Source organism: Episyrphus balteatus, chromosome 3, assembly GCF_945859705.1.
Source record: "Episyrphus balteatus chromosome 3, idEpiBalt1.1, whole genome shotgun sequence".
Classification (NCBI taxonomy): Eukaryota; Metazoa; Arthropoda; class Insecta; order Diptera; family Syrphidae; genus Episyrphus; species Episyrphus balteatus.
In genome coordinates, this window is record NC_079136.1 from 55,039,573 (window position 1) to 55,062,112 (window position 22,540).

The 22,540-nt window shown below is 31.1% G+C and overlaps 2 protein-coding genes across 2 annotated transcripts; both read left to right on the forward strand.

The window, feature by feature from the left end:
- Positions 1–12,927: 12,927 nt before the first annotated feature.
- On the forward strand, positions 12,928–14,045 carry LOC129915019 (pituitary homeobox 2-like). Its single transcript, XM_055994474.1, has 2 exons — positions 12,928–12,975; positions 13,044–14,045. The coding sequence occupies exons 1-2, from the start codon at positions 12,928–12,930 to the stop codon at positions 14,043–14,045; spliced, it is 1,050 nt and encodes a 349-aa protein (XP_055850449.1).
- Positions 14,046–18,896: 4,851 nt separating this feature from the next.
- On the forward strand, positions 18,897–20,788 carry LOC129915020 (uncharacterized). Its single transcript, XM_055994475.1, has 2 exons — positions 18,897–19,141; positions 19,214–20,788. Exons 1-2 carry the CDS (start codon positions 19,094–19,096, stop codon positions 20,786–20,788), a joined length of 1,623 nt encoding a protein of 540 aa, XP_055850450.1. The 5' UTR covers positions 18,897–19,093.
- The last annotated feature ends 1,752 nt before the right edge of the window (positions 20,789–22,540 follow it).

Sequence of the window (22,540 nt, forward strand, 5' to 3'; positions counted from 1 at the left end):
CTTTAACCTGCGTTTCGTTTAGGTTAGGCCAAATCGTTGTGATATTTCAATCCGACGAGTCGGATAATGGAAGAAGCAGTGGTGAAAATTAAGCTCCAATTCCTCGAGTTTATGACTTTCATTCTCTTCGAAGCTAGCGACTAATTGGCTTCTGTGTTGTACGTCCGTTGGATGAAAACTGCTGATTGTTGACACTAGAAACAATAAAGAAAAAAATAATGTAACTTCTTCTTCATTATAAACATATTATTTATTTATGTATTATCTATATTTTTTTATACAAAATAATGCCGCTGAGAACTATCAAAAGAATGGGCGCGTCTGATGAAATATAAAAAACTGCAACTTAAAGCTAACTTTTACCATGTCCCTATCAGTGATTGGAGTTAGGTTAAAATTTTGTTTTTTATTTGACAATCAAATAATTAAAACTAAATAAAATGGAAAAATGGTTATTCAAATAAGGTTTTCAAATGTATCTTATGACAAATTATTTGAATTCTTCTAGAAGAAAAGAAATTAGCTATTCAGAAAAAAATGGAAAATCCAGAATATTTAACGTCTTCAAACCTATATTAACTTATAATAAAAGGCATCAATTGTAAAACCAGCCTTTCCTCACTTAAGGTTTTATGGCATTATTTATGTTGTTTACAGAATTTTATGTACACTAATCGACCTTAAATCAACATTAGCGCGTGAGTGCTATTAAGATGAATGGTTGTTGAATATCTTACAAAGGTGAGAATAAGTTCAATTGTTTTTAAAGAAGGAGCTACAACAAAAGGTGATAAAAGCCGAAACCAACCAAGTAGATATTACCTGAAAAGTGAACAAGGACATTATTACAGAGGTAAAAGTTTTTATTCAGAACTTTTATCTGAACCAACTAAAAGTAAAAAGTGTGCGAATTTACTGTAGATTTGAAGAGCTTTATAGTTCAATCGAATGGAATTTTTATAAAAATGTATATTTAAAAAAACAGCAAAAAATTATACCTATTTCAAGAATTCTCGGCAGAAATCTTAAAACTAACGGATTTTCAATTTTAAAAATGGGCGGCATGCGCCATAAAATTTCTAGAAAATTTGAGCTGCTTTTCTGGAAATATCCAATACACAGATGCAATATTACAATATTCAGGTAGGTTGTTGAAATGCGAATAGTAAGGACAGCCCTTCAGCGTTTAACCTAAATTATTTTATTATTTGGGATCAACATCAAAATATATCTGCAGTTCTAAGAACTTCTATTTCACATTTTTAAGCCAGTTGTTTTGTAAAATTTATTTATTACACTTAGGGTTAATCCGTGCGGCTGTGAAAAAACTGAAAGTGTTTGTTACTCACAGAAGCTAGGAGAGGTAGAAGTTTTAAAAGTACTGAAATGGCAAATATATCCCCTGAATCCGTTGTCAAAAAATTTTGTTTTATTTTTAGATGAATTTTTACTAGCTTCTAACGGATTCGTCTAACTAAAAACTTATAAGGATATCCTAAGACGAAGACGAATTACCTGCACAGAAGATCTTTTCCTTAAACCCTTTTTATATCTATTCCCATATCATAAGCCAAAAGCCATAAAGCAATTAAGATTCGCTAATCCCTATAAAACTCCCACATAGGTGCCTAAGAAAACAAATCCAGCGATTTAGGATACCTTTCGCGAAGGATAAATGGATCACTTGGCGAAGTAATCCGCTCAAGAGATTAAAAACATTATGCATCAAAACTTTCAAAAACTTATCACAGATCAAACGCGTATTTCACAAGGAAGGAAATGTATTAGGTAGGTATAGGTACTAACAAAAAAAAACTCAAAAATGGAGCAAGCTAAAAATTCGAAAGGCACTAAAAATCAACGAATAAAAACTGCATTTACAGATTTTCAAATTATAGAACTTGAAAAAGAAGATCGCAAGATCGATATCTCCAAAACCCTCCCTTTCAAAGTACGGTTTAAAATCATAGGTTAAGAAATCATTGATTATAACAAATGGAAATAAGATCATGAAATATTGCCGCACTAATTTATAAATAGATAATAAAATTCACGTACTCAAAACCAAAAACAGAAAGTACAACCCAACTAATTAGAAGAAAAGTCTACACACAAACGAGAAATCAACATTCCGACAGCAAAAGCATCATGTGAAGTCCAACGAAAATAGTTTAACCAAAATATGATAACTTTTAGATCAACAAGTTGTATTCCAAGCAGCATCTTCTTCCAGCAAAAATTTCAGTCTGAATTCGTATCGGATAGGAATCCACTTAACTTCTGATACACAATCACATGAATAATGCACTTGACCTGGATCCATATATATATATATATATATCTGCAGAAATTAATTTGAACGGATTCCTCAATTTCAAAATACCAAAAAGAAAATTGAAGGAATAGTAGAACGAACAGTAACTCAAATATTGAATTTATTAAATCAAATCCAAAACGTCGAAACTGAAAACCATCTACCAAGAACCTTCATTCAAGTTTCTGTATTAACAAGTTATTTAAAAGTCTATTTGATACTCATTTCATTAAATTTTCTTATTTGACGATTTATGGCAACCCTATTTAGATTTTGAAATTTGATAAACAAAACAAAATTAACAGTTAGATCTAATGTGTTCTAGTTTTCAGCTTTCTAAATCAACAAATTTATTAATAATTTATTTTTAGATTTAAAGTTTGTGACTTTGGCAACCCTTTGTTCTCAGTGTTTCCAGTTAACATCAAACTTAACAATTTAAAATCATAATTTAAAATAAAATCCATGTTATAGAGAGCTCGAAAATTTGTACCATAGGAATTTTGTTAAAAGGGCAGTCAGATATAAACATAAAGTTAGAAACATAAAACAAAATTCATAGGGTTGCCAGAGAGTCAATCATCAAACATGATAATTTAAGAAGTGTCCAAACAAAACTTGATGACGTAAAATTCTGAAAATAGAATAAGAGTTTAGAAAATGGACATGCAAAGAGTTGCCATAAGTCATCAAAATATAAAGTTAAATTTTGACTTGTCAGTATTAACAAGTGGAACTTCTAGTAACAAAAACAAAATGTTTCATATGCTTGCTGGATCTAGTATTGTTAAAAGTTTTTTAAGTATTTCTCAAGAAGTTCTATAACAGGGGTAAAAATACTCTAAAATAAATAACAAAATCAAGATAGTTTTGGTTAAAGAAATATAATTTTATTAATAATATTTTTTGGTATAAATTAAAACTCTTAAAACTAAAGAACAATTAACAACGTTTTCATAAATTTAGGAATTCATGTAGATCTTCATCGAAAGATGCGTTAGTGATTGAAGGTGTGTTTGAGTAGTTCATCAATTTATCAATGCTGATATCTTCCAGATCCATTTGCAAGTTCTTTTCGATTGCTGATTCACTAAGTGAAAAACTTCCTGTAGATTTTTCGAGACTATCGGTGAAGTCAATAAATGTGCTGGACAGATGGTTTTCAACTTCGTTGCTTTGAATTTTATTTAATAAATCCAATAGTTCAGATGCTGTTGTGCATTCTATCTCTTCTTTGTCTTTCAATTTTCCCTCAGGTGTTTGGAAATTCAGGAACTCGTTCAAATCTATTGCTATTTCTTGATCATTTATGAGAGTGTCAATTCCAGTTTGTTGAAAAGATTCACATTGGTTCAAGTTTAGTGGCTGCATATAACAAGATGAATCCGGTTGGTATTCAACTAGGTGATGAACATCTTGTTGGTTATGTTGTTCTGGTTCATATGGCTTAGGCTGATAAGGATGATATTGATGCTGCTGATACACTTGAGTTGTTTGATTAGAGTGTTGAAGGTGGTTGTGTTGGTGCGAGTTGCTTGGAGTTTGGTGTTGTTGGAAAGAATCTGCTGTTGGATAATTGATAATTTCATACTTTTGGATCCAAGGTTCCGTTTGGTTGAAATTCGTCGTTGTATGCTCAAATTCTTTCTGGTGTATTCCACAGGATCCTTTTGATATCTGTAAGTTGTCTTCTGGTTTGAATTCCGGCTTTTGTAAAGGTTCCGTTGGTGTTGTGCTTTTTTCTGCTTTCTGTTTGGGGTTCATCAATTTTATCATCATTTTATAATCCGGGCGAGAGGACTTCACAATCTTATTGCCATTTGTTATAATCGGTGACTTTTTAACTTTCATCCTTCGATTTTGAAACCATACTTTGACATGGTTTTCACTCAAGGATAAGCGTTTTGAGATATCAATCTTGCGTGGTCGATGAAGATATATACACTTTTCAAATTCCTTTTCGAGCTCCATAATTTGAAAATCGCTAAATGCAGTTCTTATTCTTCGACCTTTATTTCCTTCCGACTTTTTAGCTGGCTCCTTCGTTACAGTGTTGTTTGTCAAGTTTGAATTATTTGCGTTGTACATTTTTACTACACAAAAAAAATATAAGATACGTGTTATCTGTGGTACGTTCTTCAAACTTGTGATGTCCTTTAAAAACAAATCCTTTGTTTTATACCTTTCTTACGGATGCTCTACTGAAGTAGTCATAATCTAATTGTCCTTCGGAGCAGGTAACTTTTAAGGCGGGATATGTTTTGTTTAAACACCTGTGTGTCAGGATCAGAGGGGATTAGTGAAACAAAACACCCTTTGGGTTTGTGGTATGGGCCGAGGACAATAAAAAAAAAGATTTTGTCAGCAGATAATCGGTGATAGTAAAAATATTAATTGATTGCGATACATTTTTAAGTCAATTTATGATATCAGTGATTTTAGATTTGGTTCAAACAAAATAAAACCTACTCGAAGGTCGAAGCTATTAAAACGTATTTCAGTTAGTTTCATTTTCGTAAATTTCATTATAATCTTTGAACAACAACAACATTTTGAAGGTGTTACCACCAGTAAAATTGAGGTGGAATAAATACTTTGGAATAATTGGGAACCATGAAACATGCATACAATAGGTGTTTTAGGATCAGATGGGCTTTGGAGGGTTTTCGTAAAAAACTTGCTATAATTGTACCATAATTCATACCTGATTGTTGGAAGTTTGTGCAATGCACTTAGCAAATAGAGTTGTTAAACCGGCTTTACGTTCTTAAAGTAAAATAAAGTAAAGCAAGCAAATATCATATAAGAAGAATCAAAAACTTCTCGACACCGAATATAGCTGTACTTTCTGTTTCAGTATTTTTTAATAATCTACCTGCTTATGTTGCAACCAATAAACACTTTCAGTTTTTCCCTAAGCGCACGGATTAACCCCTATGACCCTAAGAGCAATAAATAAATTGAACAAAACAACTGGCTTAAAATATTGGCATGGAAATTCCTGGAATTGTAGTAGTTATGTTTTTTCAGCTCTGATCCCGATAATAAAATTAAATAATTTCATTTAGGTTAAGCGCAGAAGAGTTGTCCTTGCAAAAATTTGCATTCCAATAATTTTACTATTTACCTGTTCTTGGTGCTGTTTATATGCGTGAGAAACTTCAACAAAACGGATATCTCAAATTTGTTGCTACCTAATGTACAACATTGCGACTGATATTTTCAGAAATCACCTTAAAACTTCATGAATTTTATGACACATGCCGCCCATTTTTCAGATATATTTTTAAAGATTTCCAGAGTTGTAAAATCTCCTGATTTGAAAGATTTCCTAGCAAAAATTCTTAGAAAAGAATACTTTCTGAATTTTTTAAATTTGCATTTTTATTTTTTATAAAAATCGATTCTATTGCAGTACCTATAGTTCTTCAAATCTTAAGTAAATTCCCACACTTTTACTGTAGCACACCTCATTATTTGTTAAAATTAATTGATTAAGAAAAGATATTTGAATGTAAGACTTTTACTATTGTACTAATGTCCTTGTTCAATGTTCACTTTTCAGGTAATAATAATATGGTAATATTGTTTGGCATTTTCTGCCTGGTTTCATCCCTAATAGGTCCCTCTTTAAAAACAATTGATTTTATTCCTAGCTTTTTAAGACACTTACCTTATAATTCTTATCTTTTCCCAAATCAAGTGCCAATGTTTATTTAGAGTATCTAAACAAAAGATGGTTGAAAGAATAAATCAACGAACAACTTAAATAATGCCATAAAATCATAAGTGGGCAAACGAGAGTGTTAGAATGTCTTTAAGTTTTTATTGTTTGGGGAAAGTGGAATTTATAGATTTTTCTGTATATTTAGATAGGAATATTGATAAAAAAAGTAGATAAAAGTAGTTGTACTTAGAATCAAGATGATGTTATTCTTAAATCTTTCTTCTTAAAGTTATAAAATTTCTTATAAAAATAAATAGAATCTATGAACTATGTTGGTGGTGATGGCCTTGTTGTATATTTCATTAAAAATTATCATCTTAAAAAAATTAAGTGTAAAATATAAATAAAGTACAACTTAACTAAATTTTGTTTGTGTTTTTGTTTTATTTTTCTTCAATCTTTTTGCGGTCAATAAGGAAGAGACTTATCAATTTTCAATATAATCGAGACCACAAATTTTGTTCCTTTTAACAGATTAACTTGTTAATAAAAATTTCGTTTTGTTAAGTGTAGGTTGGCTGTAGGTATCTAAAAGTTATCAATAATTTTATGTCCATTCTTATTGAAATTAAAAGATTAAACAAAAATTAAAAGATATTCCTTAATTTTAAAAGATAGACGCTAGGTCACGTGGAGCGCATGGACAACAATGCTCCGGCCCGGAAAGTTTTCGACTCCAACTCAGAGGGACGGCGCAGTAGAGGAAGACCTCGTCTGAGGTGGCGCAACCAAGTGGAAGGGGACCTCAATCAACTAGGCGTGTGCAACTGGAAGCAGCGAGCTAAGGATAGAGCTGGCTGGCGAAGCTTGTTGGTTGGGGCCCAAATTCACAGCGGATTGTAGCCGCCTTACGGCGCTGGTCACCCTAAGTAAGTAAGTAAAGTAAGTAAGACGCATTGTTTGAGTACAAGATGTGTAGAAGATTTGTTGGCTTATTTTAAAATGGCACGCCACAGTCTTCTTGACAAAAAAAAACATGCAGAAATCCGCTTTTATTAAATTCAGATTTCATTTGTTTTTAAAATGTCTTTGTTTTCGTATAATGATTGATATACGATAAAAAAAAAGATAATTATATTTTCAATGAGAAAGATCTTTCAAAATTTTCTGTGCGGAAAGTCGTTCTCAAGGTATTGACTTACCTTCGCACTATTTATATTAAGCATGTCTATACACTTCTACAAAAAGAGCTAGAATTTTTTAATAAGTTTTCATATAAAAAAAAATCAATCTTTTTTCTCTTCTAACACCATTAAATCGATTTTATGACAACCCATAGTAAATTTTATATCATTTGAAAGCTTATTATTTCACATTTTATATGACGCTTGAAACATATTTTTACCATGTCATAAAAAAGTAAGACATTTTTAAAGCCAACGATGTCGAAATTTCAAACTGAGATTACGGTACTTCCTACACTGGTGGCTGGTCATCGGCAACAGATCTCCACAGGTGTTTTGAGGTATTTCTGAAGTTTTTTTAATTTAACATTGTGTAGCTTGTAGTAAATGTAACGTTATTTATTTTTATATCAAATGAAATGTAATATTTTCAGCATTTGTATTTAAGTCAAATCTAATTTTTAATTGCTCTTGATCAAAAGATATAACGTGTTTAAAAAAGAATATTTTTTCATCGTTATCTCAGAATTTTGATTATAACATTAATTGAAATTTTGCACTATTATAGTTTATTTAATTACCTATGCACAGTATAAATTTCTAAATTTCTTTTATCTATCTATTAAAACAAAGAGTTTTAATCAATTGAATTTTCCTGTCGCTTTTCGTTTCATCTTATTTCAAATCACTACGATAATAAAGAAGTTTTCACTTCAAAAACATTCTAGTTGCGCTTAATTTTCCGTTTTTGTTTTTATTCTCTAAATTTTATTTTAGTTCAAATTCCTTTCTGTAGGAATAGAAATTTTATAAGGTAAAAATACAAAGATATACACAGAGAAAAATAGACCACATAAAATAGAACAAAAACAATAAGATTTCTCTATGGTTTTCATCCAAGAAGGAAACCTTATTAAAACAATCGGGTTTTCCTTATTGTTTTAAAATCTGCAAAAAAATAAAAAAAACGATGGCCAGGCTGGGAATCGAACTGGAGACTTCAAATCATTAGTCGCCCACCTTACCACCTGAACCAACCTGCCATGAAAATATTGATCGCGATTTTTGTTCTAGTGCTAAGTTGCATAAAAAAATCAACTTTTCAGTCAAATTTTAATAAGATTTTCTCTATAAAAATAATAAGAAATCTCCTTAAAAAAACCTTATTAATCGTTGATTTTAATAAGATTTCCTTATGAAATGTATGGAAGGTAAAACAATATGGCAATCTGTTAGTTTTTAGCGGGTCATATTTTTCTCTGTGTAAAATGGGAAAAAATTGAATAGTGAAAATCATTTTGTAATGCATTGGATTTTGTTTTAATCATTTCCATAATTAAAATGTAAACTGAAAAACGTTTCTTATTAAGCATAGACACCAACCATTTGCATTAACAGCTGAAAATAATATTTCGTAATGTATTCATTGTATATATATTTCTATAGTACTATCAATCGATGAAAAGTCATTAGCGACATCTTTTGGTAGATCTGCATTTCAATTTCCTGCATAAGGTTCAAATATAAAATAAACTAGTGATCCCAGCGGTGGCGACGCAAAACAGAAAATTCTACTTCATGAGAGTACTATAGGAATATATATACAATGATGTATCATTGTATATATATTTCTATAGTACTATCAATCCATGAAAATACTTTAGCGACATCTTTTGGTAGATCTGCACTTCAATTTTCTGCATAAGGTTCAAACATAAAATAAACTAGCGATCCCAGCGGTGGCGACGCAAAACAGAAAATTCTACTTCATGAGAGTACTATAAGAATATATATACAATGGATGTATTGCAAATAATTCTGTACTCTATACCTAGATGGCAATGACTAGAGATCCGTTATTTTTTGATTTTGCATTTAAATAAATCTCAATTTCTACTTGGTATCCTCATACAAATGTGTTTTAAAAATAGTATTTTACTGTTGTTTTGATAGACAAAAATTATTCAAACACATTATTTTAGTGGTAAGAAACGAGATGCGACCATGGAAGAATTCAGAGTTTGATCCATCTTTCAAAAAAGAGATTTTTTATTGCCTGTAAGAAGTTTTTTTCTATTAGGTGCAAAACTAATAAAATGTAGGTTCTATTTTGAGGAATTTTTCCTAAGCAATCGGATTTTACAATTTCGCAAAATAATTCAAATGTTTCAGGAAAACCCAAAAATAAGAAAACGGGGTTGAGCCAGTCATAAAAATTTAAACACCTCAATATCTGCACTACTCTTCACAATTTAATCTAATTTCCATATTTTATAAAGAAAAGGATAGAAAAACGCAATATTGCACATTTTCAAGTTCACCGTAATTCCAGGTAGTCAAGTTTTATGGGTGGGATTTTTTGTTTTCGCGCATAACTCTTCTGCGTTTTACCTACTTTATTTTATTATTTTGTATTGTGAGTGTGACAATGCAGATGATATTTTTGGTGAAAGAAATAAAATCATAAAATTCTACGAATTTTGATTTTGTACATAGGAACTGTGGACACCGATGAGCAAAGTTCAAGAGCCAGGTAACAGATGGTTGGTAGATACTTTTGGATAATCCATTTGGTTTGTGGAAAAACTGAAAGTGTTTGCTGCTGCAGAAGCATCAACACCATTTTTGCTATAAAAACTATACTAAACTACAGAAAATGCCGTCTATGAATCTACTTCCGGTACATACAACAATTTACGATTTTCAAATTTTTTGCTATAAAAACTAAAACTAAAATTATAAAATCCCTGAGACAAACTTCAGATATGACACATAACATGACTAGAATTTCAAACGAACAATTAGATTAATGTTTGAAAAAAAACTAACCTATATCTAAAAGTTGGGTTTAATAAATTTTACATTATTTCGACTTCACTTAAGTCGATACACATTTTTTGCTTCATTTTTATTTAAGAAAAAACACTTTTAACGACGAACAAATTAAACAAACGAATTAACTAACCTGAATGCATTTCGAAGCGTAGGCAATTTATTATCAGTAATCGCGGCTAAGTTTGTTGGGCAGTACCGAAAGTCGTACTTCTTTCATAACCTTTCAACTTTGTATTTGGAAAATAAGATTTTGTTTTGATTTATTCATATTCTTTTATATAATTCGATATCGAAAGGAGTAAAAAGCATAATCTATGAACCATTGAGTGATAAGCGGCTAATTTGTGCTGTTTCGAGCAAATATAAAAGTAAGGAAATAAAGGCTTAAGAAAGCCTTGCGGTTTAGCATATTGGTTTCTAACTCGTCAAAGAAATTTGTTAAAGCAAAGCGTTAGGTGTAAAGGAATGACGAATATGATTCCAATGGGTAATCAATATTATTCATGTTATATTCTACAAATATAGCGGAAAAAAACTCTAAAAATGGTTTTCGACAGCTACGGTTCTCACATCTCGATTCGTTGTGAATTTTTTCTTCTATAAACTGATTGGTAATTCTCATTTCCTATCTTAATTTCAATTAAAAATTTTGTATGACCTGTATGAATTACATTCATAAAGTCCACATAACATAAGCAATAAATTGCACGACTGGGGTCGCACGTACTTGCTCTTATGCTTAAAGTAACTATAATGTTAAAGCTTTTTATTCAAGAAATTTAAAATTTGATATTTTGAAGAAATTTCATAAGTAGTATAAAAAAATTAAATCTGTTTTTATAATTAATAAAACTCCGTTTTAAAATATCTTAAAAAAAAAAAAACAAATATGCCATTTTATTTCTCGTATAAAAAGGTATTTTTAGAAAAAAAAATTTGAAAATTGTAGGAGCCGTTTTTTAAAAAAATAATTTTTTATATATAAAAATTTTTTTAACATTTTTCAAAAAAAAAAGTTGGTATGCCATTTTGAAGAAATAATTAATTTACACATAAAAACTAAATTTCAAAATTTTTCATTGATCCGTTTTCAAAAAATTGATTTTTCAAAAAAAAATTTTGAAATATTTTTTAAAAAACCAAAAATGCGTTTTTTGAAAATTTTCTAAAATTTTAATATTATCTTTACTTACACACTTTTGTATAAAAATTTTCATTTAAATCGGGTTAATTTTGTACGAGATATTCAGAAACGAAAAAAACCGTTCTATGACAGGTACCGTTAATAACGGTACAAAAAATATTTTTTTTATTTAAAAAGTTGGCCCTTATGTGTAGTACTACACACAAAAATTTTAATCAAAATCGTTAGAGCCGTTTTTGAAAAAAATTACCTTTTCTATTTCCGTTATATGGCAGGTACCGTTAGTTTTGGTCATAAAAAAAAATTTCAATTTCCCCTCTAGGGAATCACCAAAAACTGCTAACTACCAAGTTTGAAGAAAATCACTTCACTCGTTTAGGCTGCAGCTCCAGATAAAGACAGACACACAGACAGACAGACAGACAGACAGAATTGCCGGACCCACTTTTTTGGCATTTTCCATCATCGTAATGTCATGGAAAATTGTTATCTCGAGTTCGATTTTTTTTACGAATCCTAAACTTGCCCTATAGTACCTATATCGCAAGTAAAAAATATTAATTTATTTTTATTATTTTAGTTTTCTGTTTTCTTTCTTCCTATCTTAATTTCTTTAGTATTTGCCTCCGGACTTTATTTACAATAAGGTATTCTAGGGTAGTTTTTTTGTAAACAATAGTTGTAAGTTTCTATGCTTGTATTAAGCTAAATAAATAAATTTGTTTATTCTGAGTCACTTTTCTGATATTTTTTTAGAGGGAAACCCCTTCCTAAAACCTCCCTTTAATTTAAAAATTCACATCTTTGGTGTGTCATCCTAAGCTTGATTATGCAATATAACTAGGTGAGAGATCATAGAAATCAATGTTGATCTTGATCCATTCATAACTCATTTTGATCCATTCAAGACTATTTCGAGCACACAAGGATATAGAGAAACTCTTAATTGAGGCATTATCCGACTTTGTCGAACATTTTTGATAGCTCAATGTGTAGGTACAGTATTTTCACGAAAAAGAACTCAGATCAATACTATGCATTCTAGGCTTTATCAAAATAATTTACTAAGTCTTTTATGTTGAAGAAAAAGTAAAAACACAATACAAAAATCTGATTTCTTATATGATATGAGTCACGAAGAAAATTTTTCTAGCGTCACTTGAAAAATTGTTTTCGAACAAAAATAAACGTGCTCGAATATAGATACTATATCCGGCATGACACTAATACCTTTGCATACATTACAAATAAATAATATGCATAAGTATTCCGAGCAACACCACTTTAGTCCTGAAATTTTTTAAAATACGGTTAAGGTACAAAATAAAGTCAATGGCATCACACACACATCCTACTGTTATGAATCACAAAGGTACAGATAAAAAAGGATCACACTTAACGTACGCATACTATGATGTCATATCTGTATTTTACCTGTAGCGAAGCATCATGAGCTATGATTGGTCAAAAATATTTTTAAAAACAATAAATCAATTTTGTTTATAACGCCTAAAGCCTATGTATCTGTATGTAGAGTTTAGAAAATAAAAAATTCTTAACAAGGACTCACACTCACTTAGGATTTTCAGCCTAACATTCAAGAAGCAAGATCTCGGTCATAATCATATATAATCCGCCATTTTTTAGTGTTAATATACGTAAACACTTAATAAAAAAAATAAAAAACTTAATATCAGAATCGGTTGCGTGTAGTTAAGCTAAACACATAAATAATTTTTATTTACCGAAAATATTGTAAATATTTTAAATAAAAAAAAATAAAATGTACAACCCAGAACATTACCAACAAGCTTATGCAAACTTTGCAATGGTAAGTTATTAACCAATTTTCCTAGCAATATTTAAATTAACATCGTCTTTGTCTTTTTTTGTTTCCAGACCCAAAATCAAGAATCACCGAGTTCATCGAACGGACGCGCAACAACAACATCAGCAGTTGCTTGCTATGAGGAAAATGACTGGCAAGGATACTTAAAGGGTCGACGTATGAGGACAGCCTTTACTAACACCCAACTCGAGGAATTGGAGCGTGAGTTTCAACACTGTTTCTTCCTTCATCGGACTCGTCGCAGTGAAATCGCACAACACCTTGGGCTTAACGAGGCACAGGTTAAAGTGTGGTTTCAGAATCGACGGATGAAGATGAAAAAGTCATCGATCACGGGGAATGGTAACGAAGATTTGAGGACTTCCCGGACGGATCACATGATAGGGAGGAAGCTGATATCATGTGATCCAAAAACTGTAACAACGACTTCCCCTACTCTAACCAAATCACTTCCAGTGATAAAACCGTTGGAAGCCAAGGTTTTAAGGAAACCTCTCGAAGAGCAAAACAATCTGCCTGAAGTTGTACGAAATAGACCCGGCTTTCCGAATATAGTACAAAACCGGTCAGCAAGGACATTCAAGCCACAGGTCATTGTCCAAATACCGGCGGCTATACGGTTGTTGCAAGCAACTTCGAATACCCAAATAACCCAATTATCGCAGCACAGGATCATCCGGTTTCCGACTGTGGTCAAACCAGCAATACAGCAAATACTGCCTGCGCCTTTGCCAGTGAACTGCGATTCACTTCTCCTGCCACAACTTCAGGCGAAACAATTCCCAGAAACTCACAACACTACAAAGATCCCTGCAGAAAATCTGTTGCAACAACCGTGTCAAGTATCCCGGGTTGAAACAAACGAAGAGGTATTCCTACCACAGATCTCGTTTGGAGATGAATTTTCGGATGTCACTGTAGATCAACCAATTTCAGAACCAGCAAATGATCAACAAATAGGCCATGAAGATTTTCTTTCGGCTCTAGATGAACTTCTGGGAATGAAACCAACTGAGGGCACAGCACAAACAGAGGGTGTTCTGCAGATATAAGATAATGATATTGAAAATATAATGATACCAGTGGCAACAGTTTCTTATTAAAATGTCTTAATGCTATTTATTTTTAAGAAAGAAAAAACGCAATGTATTCTTCTGCAATAAACTAAAAATATTTAAAAATATTTGTTTGTTATTTTTTTTTAATTCGTTGGTTTGAAACATTCGTTATCTTCAATAACTCTATAAAAACGTCTTCTAAAAAAAATAAACAAAGAAAGATTTTTTTAGATCTTTTTATATACCTACAGACTGAGGTCCGCAATGAAAAAAAATTTTCGAATTTAAGTTTTATTTACAAAACTCAAAACGAATGTTCATTTGGTAGATGACAGGAATGAACGGCTAAAAAATTGAAATTACCAATAAGCAATAAAAAAAATTAACTTTGGGGACACCCCAATAAAAAAGGTAATCCTTTTAATGATTGCCTGCCTATAAATATAAAATAAATTTACCTATGATACTAGTACGTACTTGCAGGTAAAACTTGTTAAAACTTTTATTGCTTGTTTTAAAACTCAATTTATAATCCGTTTTGAAAACTCAACTAACGTTTCTGAGAATTTTATTAATAAAAGTTTAATCCTTTAAAGATGGCCATTTTTCAGGTCTTGAGATTTACAGTTGTAAAATAGGTAGTAGAATTATTTAAAGCAGTGTTTTCTAAGCTGGCATGCAAATATTCGAGTGGAAATTTTTGCTGAATTTTAAAAGCTTCTGAGTTTTAACTGAAAATACTACTGTTGATTCCCACAAATGAAAAAAATTCAAAATACGACTTTTTGGAGCGTGAAAAACTTTCCGCCCGGAACTCACAATAAGAGAAAAGTGAAATTAAATTTTTCCGGGTGGACATTTGTTTATTCATTTGGGTACTTCCTGTACAAAAATATTTTTGGAAACAAGTTATAACAACATAAGTCAACTTATGTGGGTATGATTATGTCGAAATTTAGTATTTTACGAAATCTGATGCAAAATATCTGCCATATTTGGTTCGTATTTTTATCTTAAGCGGTTTATGACTTATCGGGCAAAGTACCTACTGATTTGTAATGGCAAGCCAATCATTCAAAATAATCAAAATAATCAAAATAAGTTGTAAAAACTGACTTATGTCGATTTTCCTTGTTGCCAGAGATATAAATTTAAATAAAATTCTCCCAGAGAAAGGAAAAATTGAGCAAAAGTACCCAAACACATCAACACAAAAAAAGGCTACTTTTTTTCAATTTAAACAAAACTTTGATAATTTCATTCAAGAAGCTTGCATATAAAAAGGAAACAAGAATTCAATTCAATGAACTTTAAATAACTTAGCAGGTTTTCAAATAACTTTTAAAATTGGCAACTAAAAGAAAAATTGCCAAGTTAACAATCAAAATTTAACTGATGCAACTTTTAAACCCAACTTTATATCTCAATACTTTTAATAACAATACCTACAAATTTAATATAGTACTAATAAAAAATATTACCCGTGTTTTATTGTTAACTGTAATCAGTTAATTTTACACTAAACACATCACACAACAAAAAATTGTTTTAATTTAATATAATGTAAGTAGGTAATCGTTTGTTATTGAAGAGCCAAATACCTTAGAAAAAGATTAGCAAAAAATTTACTCTGTTAACCACAATTAACAAATAATTTGGTTTTTTCCTTAGCAATCGTTTGATGTTGTTCATCGTGTAATCTTCTTAAACTTAGGAGGATCTCAGTTCGCAATTAAAAACGGGTAATATTTTATTTTGCAAATGACACCTGCTTGATTTTTTTTATCATTCATCATAATATTGTGTTTTAATTTATACCGTTATGCTTAGAAGCATAATTCGGAAAGTATTGAAAGTTATTATAATTTTTTTTTGTTAATACAGTTAGGTATTAGTTTTTCTATGAAACAATTATTGGTTTCGTGTAAAAATAAATTTAATATGCCTGTGCGGCGGGTGTTTTATTTTAATTAATTTTTTTTTATTTAATCGCACTCATCATAACACAGCCTCCATATATTCAAAAATATTATATATTATTTAATACTAAATTTAAAAAAAATGATTATTTAAAAAACGGTTTCGATTTAAATTAATGTGAGTTTTTATTTTCTTAAAAAAAAATCAAGTGGCAAAACTATCCTTCAGATATTGAATTTTAACTTTTAATAATAATTAATTAAATCGGACTTTGCTGTAGAAATTTTCAAAGTTTGAAAAGTCGACTTCCTGATTAGGTGATGGTTATTTTGAAGAAGTGAAAATTTGTTGATGTAATTTCCACTTGAACAGAAGGCGCTTATGTACCATTTTACAATACATTTTTCTATCAATTTTTACATTTTTTTTTATCAACCGTTTGACATTTTAATTAATGTGTAACATGTGATGAGGTCTTTTATTTATCGCCATCCTGTCCAATTGATCATTCCATTTTTTTAATTTTTTGTATGTATCATTTCGTGGGCACAAAGCCAAAACAACGAATCTGCAAAATTGTAGTTTTAAGAAAAACTGCTTCAAAAGTTTTGGAAACTCATGCAACGAAAATTGATAGTTTAGGCTTCTAGACAACAGATGGAGGATTTTTTTGTAAAACACAAGTTTTGGTGAAATGGAAAATCAATTTTTTTTTCAAATTTGAAATTGTAGATTAGAATAACAATTTTTTTAATGGAAGAAACTGGTGAAATTTATCATTTTTTTCACAAATTTTCTGAAAAGTGCTTGTAATTACAGCTTCATAAGTTGATGAAATAGGCCCAGGTATTTAATCTAAAAACTAAATATTTTGTGTTTATATAATGTATGTATGAATTTTGTTGAACCAATATTTAGAGCTATAAATATATGTACTGGTACATATGCATCAATGAAATTTATTCCAATGGCACTCTCATTTTCACATTCCAACTTGACAAAATCCCATTAATTCGCATAAGAAATATTTTAAAATGGAAAATTGGTCAGTTTTATCATTTTTTATTTTAATTTCTTAATTTATTATAGGTATTTTGACATTAAGGGCTTATTCATTAGGGGAGATCTGCTTAAGATGACATAGTCGACAAGATGACTAAGTGGCATTTTCTCAGCAACTAAAGTTCTTACTGGACTTTTAAAAACGCACAAATGTACAGTTTTAAAATGTCAGTTCCTCAATTATTATTGTTACTTTCCTTAGTTTGGAAAAGTGTATCTTCAGAAGCAGAAAGAAAAATTTTGCACACCTAAACTTTTTTTTAAGCAAAAGTTCTAAAGAAGATATTGTTTTTAAGGTGGGCACAATGTTGTATCTCAAGTATTTTATGAATGCAGTAATTTGTGTTTTATGAAGTTTTTGTTTTAGTTAAGGACTAGATCGTGTTATTTGTATGCTTTTAAGACTGAAACCATTTTTGATCATTTCGGGTAAGATGACATGACGCGGACAAGCGTCATGATGACAAGATGACATACATTATTTTACCCGGAATGTAATATAAAAAGCTTAAAAAGTTACAAAACGACGCATATTACAGAATAATGATGTTCCACTCCACCGGACTTTTCAGAAGATAATGACGGTATGTATTTTGCATTAACTACAATGCTGCTGAAGATAGCATATAGTATTTCACGTCCAGGAGAGCATTGGCTTTGTTGCAAGGCATGCACTACATATTACCACGCATTATGTGTCGGTGTTGATCACAAAATGTAACAATTTCTTTGCGAGCTTTGCAATTAAGAATGAAAAAAGGGGGTATGTCATCTTACCTAAAGGTATGTTTTTTTATTTTGAGAATTCATGTGAAATACGAAACAGTTTTTAATATCGATCAAATTTTAGTATAAACAAAGTATCTTTTTAATTTTTTTAGCTCATTTTATGATAAATCCAACATTTTTATGTACCTTAATCCTTCTATTGATTATGCAATACATTAGAGGTGAGAAAGGATGTTATGGAGATCCAAATCCATCTAAACTTAAGTCCCTTTATAGCTTGAGCTATTAGGTAAGGTAATCAAACGCAATCTGATGGATACAAATAATCCTTTTGGTCATAAAAAGACCAAGATGAAAATATAGGTACTATGAAGTTAGGCATAATCATAGGCAGTGTTCTTTCTTTGAAAAATATGTTTTAATTCGTGTTAGTGCTTAAAATAACAATTTTTAACATAAGCATATACATACATATATCGATTTACGTTTTATCTTCTTTTGTTTTTTTTTTTAATTTTATAATTAAATAAATAGTCAGCGGCAGTGACCACAACCTACAAACAAGAATTTTATTTTTAAAATTATCTGTTTTCTTAGGTATATGATGTAAATCTCTAAGGACATTTTTCCTAGCATCTCTTCAAAAATGTTTTTGAACAAAAAAACATGCTCGATACCAAAACATTAACATAAAAATAAAATACACGTATTACAAACACAATATATTTTTCGATGCTTGCCATTTTATCTCTGAAAATATTGAAAATACGTTGTGATACAAAATCCAGTCCATAGCATCACACACACGCATCCTCATTATTTATGAATCATAAAATTCGCATCTCTTTCAATCTTCAACAGTAGGTATGAATAATGTATAGGTTAGGTACAAAGAAGGATCAAAATTCGCATCCCTCACAAGTCACAACAAATACGCACACAGGTGAACCTATGTACCTGCTGTGAAGGATCATGAGCTATGATTGGCCAGGTGCATTTTGAAAAACAATACAACAATTGGGTTTATAACACCTAAGCCTTTGTATCTGTAACAGCTAATCCGCAAAATAGGACCAATTCTTAAGATTATATAAACGAGAGCAATCTTAAGATTTTCAGCATAACGTTCAAGAACTTGACGCAAGCAAGATCGGCTACCGAAAAATTAATTTTAAATTTGCCAATTATATCGAAATAATTGAATTCAATTCGTGAAGAAAAAACAGTTTCGAAAAAGTTTGTAATCAAACTTATCCAGTGTTTGTATAAAAAAGTGTGAATAATAGTTTTGTGTTTCGGTAAATACGTGTTAAAAAAAAAACTTATTTAAAATGTACAACCCAGATCACTACCAACAAGCATACACCAATTTTACAATGGTAAGTCAAAAAATTCAACTTTCCCATCTTATAATTTAACTAACATCATTTTACTTTTTTTCTTATTTCCAGAGCCAACATCAACAACAACGATCAACAGCAGCAACCGAACGTGCAACATCTACACCAATGGTTACCAACTACGAAGAGGATGAAAGGCAGGACTACCATAGAGGACGGCGCACAAGGACAGCATTCACCAACACACAACTCGTGGAGCTGGAACGCGAGTTTCAGAAGTGCTTCTTCTTACATCGCACCCGCCGGATAGAAATCTCGAAACGCCTTGGCCTAAACGAAGCACAGGTCAAGGTATGGTTTCAAAACCGACGGATGAAAATGAAGAAAGCCACCATCGCAGAAAATGGAAAAAAGGATATGAAGACCGCACGAATGGATCACATGATAGCGAGAAGACTAATGTCATGTGATCCAAAGTCTGGAACAACAACTCCGGACTCTGAGACTCCAATTAGTGAAGCTGCATCAACCAAATCACTTCCTGTGATAAAACCCATGGCAGCAAGAGTATTGACGAAACCACTAGAAACGCAGCACAATTTACCCATCGTCATACAAAATCCAACGAACCTACCAACCCTGGTACAAAATCAAGCAGCAAGGACGTTCAAGCCACAGGTTCTTGTGAAAATGCCGGCGGCAATCCGTTTGCCTCATGAAATTTCCAGGGCACCACCGAACCAGATTGTGCAACAGAGAATCATCAGGCTTCCTACTGTCGTGAATCCAGCGAGAGTACAAATAGTCCCAGTAGCAACAGTCGTACCACAGCCACAAAAACCACAACAATACCAGATGATATCTTCGATCCCAGTACCGGAAGTGAAATTTATACCCCAAGTGCAGCCCCAGCAAGAAGTTCTTCCGATGCCAAAAGCTGAGTATCCTCTGATGCCACAAATCCAGCCAGTTCCATCAGTATCACCTCAACATCAAGTGCATCAATATCCAGAGATCCACCAAATTCCACCGATTCCTGAACCAAAGATGATTCAACAGCAGCTACCATGTCCAGAAGAATTAACAATTCAAACAAAGGATGAGTTTTGCCCACCAGAGCTCTCGTTTGGATATGAATTCCCAGAACTGCATCTCTTCTCTCCAACTGGACCACAACCTCAGCAGCAATATCAACTTCCACAGCAATCATATCACCAACAGCAACAGGATTTTTCCCAACTCAATACACTATCGAATCAGAATGCAGAGGAGAAAAAAACTGATCTCGACGATTTCCTCTCAAGCCTTGATGAAATTTTTGGACTAAAAACACCAGAAAACACAGGACAAACAGAGCCATCAAGACTTTCAAACGACCAACTTATGAGCTCAGAGGAACTTATGGATCTTGGCGAATTCCTCTTGAACACCAGAGAAGAAAAATTGGACACAAAGGGAGATACAATAGATGAGCCATCTACACCGGAACTTCTCAAAATTCTGGACGAGATCGATTTTAAGGAGTTACCTGACCAGCCGATAACTATTTCGAAGGACAATTTCAACATTGAAGACTTTTGTAAGCCAGTAGCACCAGTAGCGCCAGCAGCACCAGAACCTCCGACACCAGTTATTAATTTTTCATTTGAAAATTTATTGCAACCAGTTGTTACAGTAATTGTGTAAAATTTTCCCTTATTGTTTAATTTTTAAGAAAAAAATTGCCTGTAATTTACTTTTAATAAAATTTAAATAATTCTTTTTATAAAAAAAAAATGTATTTTTAACTTTTTTGTGGATCTATGAACTCGTTCTCTGATTTTCTCTTGGCTGTTTTGAAATATTTAATAAAAAATTGTCTTTTCTCATTATTTTCAACTGAAAAAAGGATTAAAGTTTTATTGATTATTATTTGGCAAATGTTCATTTTGGATACGACGAAAAGTCTGCTAAAGGCTTTGACCTAAGTGCAGGCAAAAACTAGGTGCCTAAGATTAACTTTGATCTCTAACACGTTCAATAAAAAAAGGTTTAAGTAACCATTTTCAATGATGGCAATAATTAATTTATAACTTGCAGGTAAAAAATTACTAAAAACTTAATCCTTTTTATTGCTTGTTTTGAAGTTCAAATTTAGTGCCAGAATTTTATTAATAAAAAATCACTACTTGGAAGTTTTGAATTGGTTAGTTCGAGGGATTAACATTTTACTTAACCTTTCGATAACAACACATTTATTATGGGTGCTAGGATTAAATTAAAAACAAATACTTTTAGGTAAAATACAAATTATTTATTCAATCATAAAATTTCGTAGCCTTTAACTTAAAAAGAAAATAGATAGTTCATACAAAAAAAAAATAATTGTCAAAAAAATCGAAGAAAGAAAAAAAGTCGGAAGGTAAAGTTATCATCTAAAATATCTACACATAGAAGTTAGAAACGAATGATACCTGCTTTCTGGTTTCATGGTATATCCGTTACTTTGAAAATTATTTGTTCTGACGCTGTGACCTGTGAAATACTCCTTAACGTTTAACTTTTATTTTGTTAGCCAAAATTGTATTACACTAAAACATCTGAGATAAAAAAAAACGGGAAATGATTTCACTCACATTTATGAAAACTCAAAAACTTGATAATACACCTTTCAAAATTATCCTTAAGTATAATAAAAAAAAGTTGTCGGTACTCATTATGACGTGCTCGAAATTATACTCTTTTCCATTGACTTTAGTGAACATTTAAAAAAAATTAACATATTACTGGAACTATAAATGCACTGCACTGATAACAATTTACACTGATGGTTATTCTTATAAAAAATAATAGTGTGAATATCAATATAAATGGCTTCTTGGGAATTTACCTACATTTACTTTGCAAATAAGTCAAAAAAAAAAGTAAGACTTCAAACTGGCATGAGCTTAACTTCTTATTTTGATAGGGTTTTTAGGCTGCGCTACAATCTATTGTGATTTATGATAACAACCAGTCACCAGTGCGAAATTCGCCAAGTTGGTTGAACTAAGATTCAGCTTCAGAAATTCAGTTAAATTTATATCAAAAAATGTTCGATTTTGAATTTAGGTATTACTGTACTACTGTACATTAGAGTGTACCTTTCTATATGAGCTCAAAAGTAATATTCGCAAAGTTTCCAATCTCTATTATTATATTTATACGCGCCGAATTAATTTTCAATGTTTTCATACAAAATATCGAAAAATTACAGTAAGTAAATTCGGTAAAACTGAGTAGAAAATTTTCAAAATTTGAAAAAATTCTTAAGCACTAAAAGGAGTGTACGAAAAAATTATTTACAATTTTTTTACCGCTAAGAAACAACCGTCAACTTCATGGAGAAAAATTAAGGGTTGTTTTTAATGGGGTTAACGTTGTTTAAAAAATTTTAAATAAGATTTTAGTGTTTAAGAC

Bases quoted from the DNA above. Each gene is read 5' to 3' on its own strand.
- LOC129915019 (XM_055994474.1), top strand. From the start codon at position 12,928: ATGTACAACCCAGAACATTACCAACAAGCTTATGCAAACTTTGCAATG. The intron at 12,976-13,043 runs GTAAGTTATTAA...TTTTGTTTCCAG, and splicing joins CTTATGCAAACTTTGCAATG to ACCCAAAATCAAGAATCACC.
- LOC129915020 (XM_055994475.1), top strand. From the start codon at position 19,094: ATGTACAACCCAGATCACTACCAACAAGCATACACCAATTTTACAATG. The intron at 19,142-19,213 runs GTAAGTCAAAAA...TCTTATTTCCAG, and splicing joins CATACACCAATTTTACAATG to AGCCAACATCAACAACAACG.